The following is a 14528-nucleotide window of genomic DNA, read 5'->3' as shown; positions in this document are numbered from 1 at the left end:
AAAAACCTATTTAAGTCATGCTCATGTTGGTATAATGGTAATGGTTTTGATTATAATATAAATAACACAATATACCACATTTACCCTTATTTGTATGGATTTTTTTTTCAATTTAGTAATTAATATTTTGTAATTGTCAAACATACTTCTAATTTAATTAAAAATAATCCAATCAAGTTATTGCATAGAGAACTACTTGCCCATGTTATAAAGTTAATGTGGTATTTGTATCTATGTTAATTGTTTTATTAGCATTTTTTAGATATGAATATGTCACTCAAATATATCACTATTTAAAAATAAATTTTAGTAATTAACATACACCATACAAATTATGTTAATTAATAAGATCATTGTATTAGGTAACATATAAGTGTGGTGTGTTTGCCGATTAAACTTTTTCCATCAAATTGTTTAAGAAATAATAATCTAATTAGGAAACATTTAATCTATTAATGTAAATTTGATAATTGTAAGAATAAAATTTCTAATAACAATAATTTTTAAATATAATAAAATAAATGTATCACCATTTTTGTTAATTTACAACAATTCTCTAACCAAAAAAATGGTTAGAGTTATATTTTAAATAAAATATTTCTTCCAAGAAGCAAAATAATGTAAAGAAATTGAAAAGAAATTATAAAAAATCAGAAAATAAAAAATGAGATAGGTTTCCAAGCAGCACATATACGATTTAAAAAAAATGCTAAAACACTCACATACACATCATATCATACATATACATATAGAGGGAGGGGGGGGTAAAAGTGGGAGAAATGATAAGAAAAAGGAAAGTTTGGAGGGACTAGATTGTTAATAAATAACCGAAAAACGAAGAGGGCGGTTGGGGACGGAAATATGTGAATGAACAATGAAAATAGGACTCGACTGTTAATAATAACATTTAATGATACATAAAGATGATTTCTTTATTTATTTATATGAGAGAGAGAATTAGTTTAGGTGATGATGGTGATGATGAGGGGTATTTTAGCAAAGTTCACATCGAAAACACTATTTATTGAGGGACCCAAATATGAATAATTCAATCAATTGGCTAATCCAAATTTGTACCAACTTCTTCTACTTCTGTCTCTCAATACTGTACTACCTCATACCCCAAGGCCCAATCTTTTTCTTTTTACTCCATTCTCCCATTCTCCCATTCCCCCTTTTTCAAATCCACCATTTCTCCCTGCGGTAATTTTCATGTGCTAACTATCCAACCAACTAACTCAACCTCACATGGAAACCCTTGTTTAAATATGATACATGTGTGTTTACATAAGAAAAAAAAAAAAAACCATGTTCGAATCATGTTAGTATCCTAAATTTTAAAAGATGAATTTTTGGTGTCTTTGTTAAATTTGTACCTTGTATATAAGAATGCTATACCGGTACAATAATAACCCAAAAGGTGTTATGTGTACACGCATTAATTAGTTCCTTATACTACTTTGTCACTGCATTGTGAACATTGTATCTTTAAATATCGTGTGATACAACTAGGTTTAAAGTCTGTCCAATTCAAGAAATGTATGCACCTAAGAGTGATTATAAAAAAGAGTTATTAAAAAACTCTATTAAATAACAAGCATTTTTCATTCGCATTTTAGTGTTGTAAGGTAAACAAAAGTGGAAGACAAACATTTATGAGTTTCATTATAGTAAAAAATACTATTGCAGAAAATTTAACTAACGTATTTTGATTTTGTTATTTATAATTTGTGTTGGAGAAAAGAAAGGAATGAAGTAATGTTGATACATAGTCCAAGGAAATGGATAGGAAAATATATTGTGTGTGTGAAAGTATGTAGGAGGGAAGTATAGATAGAGTAGAGTGGAAGGATGGGCAGAGAGAAGGTAAGGGATGAGGTAAAGAAAGGCGGTAAGTTTTTGGTTTAAACAATTAGGATTCTACCAAACCCCAACGCGAATGCCGGAAACTACCATGTGCTTTTGTTTTTCCTTTTTCTCATCAGGCCCCTCTCCCTTCTCCCATTTTCCTTTTTCTTTTTCTTTTTCTTTCTTTTTTTTTTAATTACTTATTTCAGTCCCTAAATGTTTAACTATTTCATCATTTCGTACTTTAATTCTAAATTGAACATTGTTTACTCCAACTTTTTTTTTTTTTTAATTTAATAAGTATGGACTTAGCTTATTGAGTACAAACTAAATATTCCAACACATATTGGACACAAAATTTAATGTTTTCTGTTTTTTGTTTTTTAGTTTTAGTTTTTAAAAAATGTACTTGCTTGGTTAGTAATTTATTTCTTTTGAAAATAATAAAAAAATTTAATTATGCAGAAAATATGAAAAATAAAAAAGAAGTCTTTTGTTTATAAATCAATTACCAAATTTAAATGATTTTTGTTTTTAATAAACAAAAAATTGAAAACAAATTTTAAAAAAACATATAAATGGAAATTGTTAACAAATGAGTCTTTGTTTTTTATTTTTAAAACTTCTATTTTATTTCTTATCTACTGTTTACTAGTGACTTAATTAAAAACCTAAGCTAAAATTTAAAAACTAATAAAAAAATAAATTTTAAATTTGTTTTTGAATTTGACTAAAAATTCTATTGTGTATATAGCGGAGAAAAAATAAAAATCACAACATTTTTACCTTTTGTTTTCATCTCTTTAGCTCTCTAATTAGCTAGAGTAATCTTTGCGTACATTTTCACGTGTAATATCATTTCTAATCTTGCAATTTGATGATTTTTTTTTGTTAAGAAATAAGATTGAAAAATGAAAAAAAAGAAAAAACTCAAAATACAATTGAGAATTTTTTTGTATTTCGAAAATAGGAATAAATAAAAAGTATACACAATTTTGGAAATGAAAAGATATAAAGAGAAGAAGTTGTGAGTAAGAGAGAGGTATGTGTGTATATGGGAAATAAAAGAATGAAAAAAGTGTGGAGATTAATGAGAAGGGCAAAAAGGGAAAGAGAAAGAGGGAGGTTTACGAAATTGCAATATATTTCCATTTTCCAAAACGACGTTTATTTGAATTCCAAAAATACCCATCCATCCATCCATCGTCCTATATTTTTCAGATTGGAGGGGTCCGCTAATCATCACCATCCACTGTTCATCCCATTTTTCTTTTTTCCTTTTAAATCAAATTATTCTTTTTTTTTCTCACTCGTATTATTATTTTTAATTTAAATTAATTAGGGTTTATTCCTACGTTAATTTCCTTTTTTTTTATTGAGTTTATTTATTTGTTATTAGTTGTATTCTAATTGATGTTAATTTAGTCAGATCGAGAGAGATTGGATATCATTTTTATTTCATTATTTCATTTTATTTTCTTCACCTTTTTTGAATGTTTATGTTTGAAAGGTTCTTCCATTTTAAAATGTGTTTAAATAAATATTTACTCACTAAACTTTAATTTTACTATTTTATTATTCTATGAGTATATCAAAATATGTATTATCAATTTTAAGATTAAATGTTAGATTATTCCACCTTGTGTCAATAAAATGAATAGCTAATTTAATTTAGGTTGAGTTGAAAAAAAAATTGACTTATACGTTTAATTAGTCAATAAACTTTGAAATTTATGTAAATTTGGTTTTTTAATATTCCTTTTAAAGAAATGTGTAATAGATTTGTGATCTTTTAGTCATTAAACTCTTTGAAAATGTCTAATATATTCTTCAACTTTTTCTAACACGTTAGGAATTTAAAAAAAATGAGTTGATTTATTGTGAACATATGTTTGAATATTGTATCTAATGAAACTATAAACTTAGAACATTATGTTCAATAAAATAAATTTATCAACATTTAAAATAGTTGAATTTGTGTTAAGGATCTATTGAATATAATATTGTTTTACGAGTTGTTTTGAACGTTGAGTTAGTTATTATAGTCAGTTGTATTAATTTTATGTTTAAAGTGTAAATTATTTTAATTTGGATTTTGGACGAGGAGAGAAGAGTTTTCAAATAGTTTTTATGAGAAATTATCCAATTTTTTTTTTTAAAATCAACAAAATATTCCCTTCACAAAAAATAGGTCTTTTTAATAAAGTGTGTAAATAGTCTATAGATTTTTCTATGTTTAAAAAAACCTCTAGTATTATTGTAACTAAAAATGTGTTATAATAATTAATAACTTCAACTATTAAAATGGAAGACAAAAATGTTAAACAAAGTGTAAGCATTGAGTGGATTATAATATATCTCATTGTACTCAAAAGAAAATCAAGAACTCAAACACTTTAACGAAAGTTATTGAAACATATAAATTTAACAACATAATAGTCTATTTAAAACTTTTTAAACTTTAGAGATAGATTTGATACAAAATTAAAAGTTTAAAAGTTTTTTTTTTTAGGAATTGCAAGAAATTCATTATAACTTTATCAATTTTGATGATTTATCTTTAATATGTATATAAACCTAAAGAAGTATAAAGTATAACCTTAAGATGTATTTTATCCTTTGTCAAGTTTTTGTTTTTAGTTTATGAAGGATAAAAGTTATGATTTTCAACAACTTATAAGTAAAAGAAGAAAAAGTGAGATTGAATTGAAAGGAAAAGAAAAGAAAAGTATTTTTAAAAGAAAGAAAGAAAGAAAGAAAGAAAAAGGGAGAGAGAATATGCAGAGAAGAGAGATTTGATTTGACCTTTTTACGTATAGAGAAAGCAAGTAAATAACACAATCAATCATACCAAACACAATATGTAATATTTTATGTTTGTGTTTTCTCTATGGAAATTAAATCCAATCAACCAAAAATAAAAATAAAAACTGAGAAGAAACATCAACTTTAAAACCTGAAATTCCCTTCCCTTTAAAAGAAGAGCCGATAAGACGTTTTAATTTTAATCCCTCTTTTTCGTTTCTAATCATAAATTTCACCTAATTCAAAATATCACTTTCCTCCTTCTACATTCATTTACTCATTTTCTCTAAATTTGTAAATTGCAATCATCGAGTTTTTTTTTCTTTCTGTTTTTTCCTTCTAACTTTCAATAATTTAATCTTTATATTAAAAAAAGATATATACTCCTATACTCCTTATCAATTATTAAAATCGGTTATGTAATTGGAGTTGATAATTAGATTTCATTTTGTATGACCTTTCTCCATGGTTTGATATTTATAAATAAACATCACTTTCCCATTGGTTTTTATGTTTTGTTGTTTACATTTTATGATTGTTTTCAAAATCAAACCTAAAGTTTAAAAAGAAAAATAATTATTACCTTCCATAAAAACTTCCTTTTGTTTTTTCAATATTGAAAATAAATAATAATAATTAAAAAAAGTCAAATGTTAAAACTATGGAGAAGAAATTCAATAACAATTTGTTATAAATTTAAAAGTAGATGAATGGTAAAATTTAAAGACTTCTATTTAGTGAATATATTTTTTTGAGAAGGAAGTCTATTAAACTTCCTTTCTTTGCCAAAATTTATAGAAAAATAATATATATATATATATATATATAAATATATTTAACTTTAATGAGTATAAATATATAAAGATTAAGGAAGTATTTTAAGAGTTACAATGAAATCACAATTATGGAAAATCGGAGAAGTGCTGAAATGCATGTCGAACACGAAATAAAAATTAAATCATAAAATTAGGTAAAATCCATAAAAATAGAGTTGGTTTGAAAATTGTGAAAAGAAAATGAATTTAATATTATAAGGAAAAATCAAATATAATAATAAGAAAAAAGAAAAAGAAAGTAAGAGACAGTCAAATCAAAGGGAAAAACAAAGGAACCCACAACTGTCTATAACATAAAAAACACAATCTTCTGTTTAATTCTCTTCCAATCCAACTTTCCTTCTCTTTCCAAACAAATTTATAATTTAAAAAAAAAAAAACAGTAAAAAAAAAAAAAAAAAGAAACTTAAAAAGAATGGAAATATAGAAAATAGTACAATTGATAAAGTCCGGCAAGGATTTGGTGCTTGGATTTAGGGCAAAACTACGATCAATAAATCTACTTTGAATTCAGAGGAGGCAGCCTGCCCTTTCTTTCAAGGACCCCCCCCTCACCCTAATACCCCACCATTTTCTCCTCTCCCTCTCTTTCTTTTTTTCCTCTCTTATTCATTTATTCATTTATTTTTCTTTTCAAAATTAATTATTTTGTTCTGACCCTTAAACGTGACTAAAAGTAATCTCTTTGCCGACTACAAAGGACACTGTTCCTCTCTTTCTTTAGATAGGGGTCCCTTTTAGGGCTCTTTCTTCTCTCCTTAAACCTAATCCTAAATAACAACACATATCCAAACAAAACAAAACAAACCCCCCCTCTCTTAACTAAACTCATTTCTCAATCTCTCCCCCGCCCCTCCCTAACCTACAACAATTTCATTCCATCTACCCATTCATAATACAGATTTGACCTTTCATATTTTCAAATACTAACATATTCTTTCTTTATCAATTATAATTCATGGTAGTTTATCGATATCCTTTAGTAATACTTTGTTATATTGGTAAATATTTTTGTTTATTTTACTATATATATTTGAAAACAACTCATTTTTTTTTAAAAATATATATATATGAGATCGGTCCATTAGTACATCGGAACATCTCAACTAACTAAGTTGAGGAAAACAACTTAGGTTAAATTACCAATCAACTTAAACGTTTATGTTAATGGTTGATTACGATAAATTTAGTTATTCAATGGTATAAGAATCTTGATTAAAACGATATTAGGGTTTAATGGATATATATATTTGATATCTCATATAAATCTTCATATGCATATATAGAAAACAATTATCAAGTTCAATTATTTAAGATGTCCAAGGGTTCCAATACCAATATTAATTAGAGTTTAATAATTGAGTTAATGTATTTATTAATATTATTATAGATGATAACAAGTGTGGTTTTTGAAAGAACTAAAAAGGGTAACTATTGTATATGACATTTGTAATGTGAGTTTCGAGAAAATTTAGGATGCGACAAGTCGTTTTAAGAGGATCATTTTTGTGAGGAAATAAATAGTAAATTTTTTGCATTTTTTACTTAAGATTCCGAGGAGAAAGGTCAAAGTTCTTTACCCTTTTCTTTTTATTTTCCATTTTTTTAAACTTGTCTATTTGACTATAAAAAGTTGAAATTTTTATATCATTTTGATTGAAAAGTAAAGGGTGGATGTGGTCGTGAGTAAATAAATCCAAAAGTGAAAATTATTTTTATATTATACGTAGTAGGTAGTACAATATAAGAAAAGAAATAAATCATTAGAAAACTACCTTGGAAATGGAAACATATATCATATTCTAATCTGAAAATGTCACACCCACATCTTTACCTCATACATCAGATAAAATTAGGACACCAATCAAATTTGTAATTCTTTTCATAAAACAAAAATAATTGTAATACATAGACTCCCATGCCTGAATGACAAAATTGACCATTTTAGTGTACACCTATTATATTCCATACCCTATCGTTGTTTCTATAACCGATCGTAAGTATTCTTTATTACCACCTTACGAGCACCGTCTCATATTTTTTAATTATTAGGTCAATTCATAATGGTTACATCATAACCTATTTTCATCAGACATATTTTCCATTTATATAGTAACTAGTTTGCAATTTTTAGTTATTGTAATATATCAATGTGTAGTCAACTAACCCAATAACAATCAATCATTAGAGGCTTGTTAGCAACTCATGATGGAATCGATTTATAATGTATTATAATTCAAATTTCACGTTTAGATTTAGTATTTTGAGTTTAATTTGTAATACTAAACTCATTTAGTTAATTTTCATAGTTTTCAATCAAACCATCCATTTATAATGTAATATAATTCAAATTTCATGTTTAGATTTAGTATTTTGAGTTTAATTTGTAATACTAAACTCATTTAGTTAATTTTGATAGTTTTGGATGAAACCATTTGTCTTACCATTTTGACATTTCTTGATTTGTAATGCTAGTCTTAGATGGGTAATCCACTCAATATTTAAACCTTTTACATCAATATATATAGTTAAAAGGTTTGTATTATTATAACCTATACTTATAGCTATCGTAAAACTATTTTGCTACCATTATTTACTTCCTTGTAATTTTTCAACACAAACTAAAAAGATCATGCATCTAAAACACAGACCACTATAATTGATAGATTATAACAATTAAATCCGGGTTTCAAACAAGTGTGAGGTTTTGCCAAAATCTGAAGATAATGAAAAGATAGTCAAATAGGAGAAGATGAAACAGGTAAATATTTAACCGAGTTGGTAAAGGTTTTTTCTTAAAAAGAGGGGGTTCCCATCTAGGGTTTTGTAGGGTTAAACAACCCGTATCCAAGGGCAGAGATCGGCTGACTCACATGACGACATCTCTCCTTTTCTTTCTCTTCATTATATATATATAAACACAAACACACACACAGAAGATCTAATACAAAAATAAATAATAAAATTAAAAACCTACCCCTCATTTCCATGTACCCAAAATTTGAATCTCACTTTGTTTCTCTCTAATGGATTACAACTTTCCGGCGAGCAACCCCAGTTCATGTGGTTCATCCTCCGGCGGCGGCGGGGGCGGTGGAAAAGAGAAGATGAAAAAGAACAACAACAACCACGGCGGAGCCGGGAAGAGGAGCAAAGGGGTTGTGAAGCTATCGACGGACCCGCAAAGCGTGGCGGCGAGAGAACGGCGGCATAGAATCAGCGACCGGTTCAAGATTTTGCAGAGCTTAGTTCCCGGCGGCACTAAAATGGACACCGTCTCAATGCTTGATGAAGCCATTCATTATGTCAAGTTCTTGAAAACCCAGATTTGGCTTCATCAAACCATGATTAATTTCGTCGATTATGATTCTAATTCTTCCGCGGCCGTCTCCGCAGCCGCTACTGCCAATTCCGGTTTCCCTTTTGAACAAATTGCCAGCGGCGAGTATAACAACATGAATAATCTTCTCTACCCTCAAAACGACGTGGTTAAAATGGAAGAGCCTAATTTCTTGCCTCAGCTTGATCCCAATAATAATAATAATGTTTATTTTCCTTCTGATCATCAAGATCAATTCATCTCCTCTTCTTATGATCCTTACATCAACTTCTAGTTTTTTTTTTTTTCTTTTTCTTTTTTTTTTTGGGTTTGTGATCTGTACTTAATTATGTTAATTACTATGTATTTTGCAAAAATTTAGAGTGGGGTTAAGACTGTTCATTATAATTATAATCGTTAATCACTACAAATTTGGAGTCTAATCTAAGACCTTCTGTGTAAGAAAATTTCACCAATATCCCAACTTTTTCTTTTTGTTCTTTATTTGGGTGTTTACAATTACTATCATCGATGTTTGAGATATAGTAATTAGTGTCTTTATTTACTAAGCTATAGCTGGGATGATTGACGGTATACTTTGTTTTAGTGTATAGGTGTGTGATATTGTGGTAGTGCGAGAAGCAGAAACCCAATTTGAAGTTGTTCAAGAACAGTGGTGTTGAGTCTCTCAATGCTCGGAAGGACTTATCTTTGATCAAAATTAAAGACTTTGGGCGCAACTTGCATTTAAAGACTCGGTGGATTAATGGTAATGTTAATTTGTGAAATAGTGAAGATTTGTTTTGAATGGTTGAGATTTCATAGTACCAATTTAGTTATAAGTTTTTTTCTTTTATTTTTTGAAGAAAGATGGAGGAAGTCTTGAAATTGAATCTCACTTTGGTTAGCTGAGGGTCCAGTGGACAACGATGTGATATTTTTATTTTTATTTATTATTATTATTTTGTTTTTGATAATATCCTTTTGTTTTACATTATACTTTTTTGAATATGCTTTTGATTTCAAATTGAATTTGATTAAGGTTTGGAAAGTATTTTTTTTTTTAAAAGTGAAGGGAAAAAAATAACAGGAAAAAACAGATGGTGATTGAATTTAGTTTTTGAGAATAAAATCTTTATCAAATAGTGTGTTGCTTTCCCCCAACCTTTTTTTTTTAAAAAAAAAATTTAGATGAATGTGGGGATTCAAATTCTATCTTTTTATTTTCTTTTTCTTCTATTTTACTAATTTTTTATTAATAAAGTTTAAGCTTCCCTTTTTTTTTTACCTATTTTGTTTTTCTAAATTATTTGTCCTATCTTGCTTCTCTAATTCCATCTCTCAATTTCTATATGTTGTTATTCATTAATTTTAAACAAGGTTTTACAAAACCAAGTAAATTTTTTATTAAATTAAAAAATATATAGGTCATATAGATAAAAAATGATACCCCTTATAATTAGAGTCCGTATATTGTTGAAGCGTCCAAAATCTATTCACGACAGAGTATCGATGATAGAGATAAAAATCTATCATTAATATAATTTTATTAGTGATAAAAGCTTATTAACACCAATGACAAAATTATATATACCCTATATAACTATATAGACTTTTATATGCATTGAACACTATTAATGATATCTATATATTTTGTTATATTGGTAAATATTTTAGATATAACTATTATTTTTGAACTCTTAAATTATTGTTTTGTATATAGTTTGTTGTAAAACAAAAAAGAAATGTGCAGTAGGTAATGTTTAGTTAGATTTTGATGTTTAATTAATCAATCTAATGTCCTTTTATGAAAATGTTTGTAAAGAATAAAATAATAATAAGAAATAAAGATAAAAAAGGAAAAATTAAAGAAAGACATAAATATATTGATTGGGCACGTCTGTTAAATGGGTGTTTTGGGACACGAAGACGTTTTAATGTCCACGAAATTAGGATACTTTTCTTCAATATATTGATTGATAGAGACCAATATGTTTGTATATGTAACATTCAATTTAACCAAAATTCTTAAAATAGAAACTCTCTTCGTTTCTGCTAAATATATGTTTCTAGGAACCTCACACTACCACTAATAACATAATAACATTTGCCTAGTTTTGCCTCTTCAAACAATTACCCAACTACATATTACACCTTTTACACTAACCTTCAAACTATTGGCTTTATATATAATGAATTCTTCAATTTTTTTTGGCTAACGGTTTTGGCCAACAGTGGCATACAAAAAATACTCATTTCACATTTATCTTTTACCTTTTACCAAATTGTCTACCCATAAATTTGATACATGACACAATCTACAATGTCCATAATTTAGGTACTACTTGGGATGCACCTAAAGTATTACCTTGAGTAAGGATTAGATATACAAAGTAAGGGGTTGAATGATAATAATAAAAGAAAACTCAATTAGTGAAACTGAGCCACATTAAATCAGTAAGCAAGTTCTTGAAGATGTTTTCATTGCACATGCTAGTTTTAAATTAGGTTAAAATCACATTTGGGGCACTGAAATCAAGATTTTTAGATAATATATATATCAAGCTCTTAGTTTTGTGAAAATGTAAATAGAAATATCTTTTTTTTTTTTTTTTAAATACCATCATATTTTGCATGAATTATATTTAAATTAATAATAGGGAAATTTCTTTTCAACCTTTTAAAACGAGTTAAATTTCGTTTTTTTTTCCAAAGCTTTTAAAGTTAGTTGTTATTAGTATATATTTTATTCATCTTTTGATTACGTTGAAATTTCAATGACATATATAGAATCATTCACTTTTCTAATTATCACCAAGCGAAACTATCTAATTTACACATAATTCAATGGTTATTCTTTAAAAGGTTAATAATACTAGTTGATGATCTTGTAAACAGAGAATGATAAACCAAGAGAGCTTTTGTTGTGGTTAATAGTGTTAAAAGAAACGTATTAAACACAGAAATAAAAAATCCATAAAACCTATAATTAGACACAAACATGAACAGTTAATTCAACCTAAAACCTATAAAAACCCTAATCGATGATGGGATTGCACATTATATATAATTAAACGAGAAAAAGAGGAGACGACAATATATTATATTATTATGATTGGAAAATTATGGAGAGATAGATTGAGAAAGAGAGAGAGATGTGGATGAAGAAAGTAGAAGAAGAAGAAGAAGTCACAATCTCGCATAATTTTCCCAACAAGTGACAGGTTGGGGTTGGAATTTCCCTACAAATGATAAGGTACCAAACGAACAACCCCTGATCATGACAACATATACAAAAAAAACTTTACTACTTTTTTCTTTTTATTTATTTAATATATACTCTTCTTCTTCATTTTTTTTTTTAAATTTTTTTAATTGTAAGCAGAAAAACAATAAATGTAAAACATGCAAAAACAGTAGAAGAAAACGACTTTCTTTCCTTTATGATTATAATTAATTCCCTTTGGGTACCAATTTGGCCTCTGCCCTCTATCTCACTTTCCTACATTTATGGCCTATACACAAATATTCAAATATTTACATTTTATTTTTCATTAGTAAATTACTTCTCGAACTTTCAAACTATAGCAAGAAAGTGAGAAGAAAATAGGATATGTAAATACCGAAATTGGAAAGCTAAAGAAAAATTAAATAAGTACCAAGTTAACCCTTTGGTTTTCTTAACTAAGTTTAAGAATGATAACTTATATGTAACAATGTTTTATTTCTTCTTATTTTCTTTTTAATAATATTGACAGAATTTAGGATAAAGTTTTGATTTTTTTCTCTTTAAATGAACAAATGAAAAAAGAAACACTTCATTTTGTTATTAAATTTTTTAATAAGGTCGGAATTCAAATGGTTGGTTACATTTTCTTTAACAAAATACATAAGACAAAGAAGTTAGTATGTGTATCGGAATATCTCGATTAAGTTGATACATTCTTAGCAATCTCACTATAACCCACACTAGAAATTTCACTAAAAAATACAATTGAATACTAAAGAAAAGCTCAATAACAAAACGTACTTAGAAAGTGAAGATAAACTAAAAAAAATGGATTGCAACACCATAATTACGAGAAAAGAAGAATTTAGTATACCAAAAAGCTATATAAAAAAAAAAGACATGATAGCAATTAAATAATAAAACATAGACTTGAACGTAAGGGCATTTTGAACATGATCTATATTTATGTAGATTCTATGAAATTGCGAATTATATACAAATAGTAGATTTATGTTTGTTGTTTAGTAATATTTAATATATATATATTTTTTACATGTAAGTAGTAAAAAGGGATGTACAAAAAGAATGATTACCTATTTTGTTAAGTGAGGTGTTGTTGAGATTGGGGATAGATAAAATGAAAGAGTAGAAAGAGAGTGTATTGGCGCGGCGGCAGAGGTTGAGGGGGAGAGTGGAAGAGTGGAAGAGTGGAAGAGTGGAAGAGGGAGCCCCACCGAAGCAGTTGCTACCACTGCCTGCCTTTCATCACTCCCAATGAACAATCACTTCAATAAAACACAACAAATTCAGTCCTTCTTGTCTTCCCCTTTCTTCACTTCTCTTTTCCTTTTCTCTTCATTCTTTCTACTCTCTCTTCTTTCATATATCCTAATAATATCCAATTTGAATCCAACCAATTTACCTAGTCCTTTTTTTAACATACTTTTATTCATTCACACATCACCCAACAAACTTCAAAATAGTTTCAATTCAAATAAATACCATTACAATTTACAAACTATAATAACTAATTCAATCTTTTATTCTCTTCCACCTTTACTTCTTACTCATATTTGGTTTCTAAATTTTTACAATTCTACTTGTTTTCACCCTTGTTGATCATCGTGGACATTATCTTTCTTGAATCTCATCCAAATTTTAAAAATAACCCTCTGGAGGCACTTGCAAGAATCACAAATCGACGAGCCAAATGCAATTGAAACTATTGGATGACTAAAATGCCCTCATAATTAAAAAATGCATAACTGCATTTGATTGTTATTGGATTCTTATTTGATTACCACCAATTATCAATGATATTAGTTGTTTGACTACTGTTAGATTGTTATTTGATGTTCATTGTTAATGATACTCATTTACCATCTCATTGCTATTTAATTTAATGTTGATTGTTATTAATTGCATATGATATATACCAATTGCTATCTAATGACCTTATTATTATTATTTTATATAATTACTAAGTAGAATATGATAATTGCCTCGTTACTTTTTAACTTTTGTCAATTATTAAGTAGTTTCTGATTATCATCATATCTTCCTTTTTTTTTTTGTCAATTGCTAAATTTTTTTTATGGCCCATTTTTTAAAATAATAAAATAAATTAAAATATTTACAAGCTATAACACAAAATTTTGGATTCTATCAATGATAGAAACTGATACACTTACTGTCTATCAATGCTACTGATAGAAGCATATAAGTGTCTATCAAAGTTTACTATTGATCGAATATGAAATTTTGCTATATGTTGTAAATATTTTGTCAAATTTACTATTTTTGACCATTTTTCATTTTTTTATTGCATTACGAGTGTCATATAATTACCTTACGTTTTTTTAGCCAATTACTAAGTAGTTTTTTTTTATTACCATCTATTTTTGTAATGTATATAACATTGTCAACCATCTCATTGCCGCTGTGAAAAATGACTACAGGAAGCCTAATCACAACAACAAAGTACCGAGAT

The 14528-nt window shown here is 27.3% G+C and overlaps 1 protein-coding gene across 1 annotated transcript; it reads left to right on the top strand.

Moving 5' to 3' along the window:
- Positions 1 to 8328: 8328 nt before the first annotated feature.
- Positions 8329 to 9757, top strand: LOC116403258 (transcription factor bHLH140). Its single transcript, XM_031883871.1, has one exon. It carries the CDS (start codon positions 8516 to 8518, stop codon positions 9101 to 9103), a length of 588 nt encoding a protein of 195 aa, XP_031739731.1. The 5' UTR covers positions 8329 to 8515; the 3' UTR covers positions 9104 to 9757.
- Positions 9758 to 14528: the final 4771 nt, after the last annotated feature.

Source organism: Cucumis sativus, chromosome 4 (assembly GCF_000004075.3).
Source record: "Cucumis sativus cultivar 9930 chromosome 4, Cucumber_9930_V3, whole genome shotgun sequence".
Classification (NCBI taxonomy): Eukaryota; Viridiplantae; Streptophyta; class Magnoliopsida; order Cucurbitales; family Cucurbitaceae; genus Cucumis; species Cucumis sativus.
The sequence above is the reverse complement of the archived record's forward strand: the minus strand, read 5'-3'. Positions and strand labels throughout refer to the sequence as shown.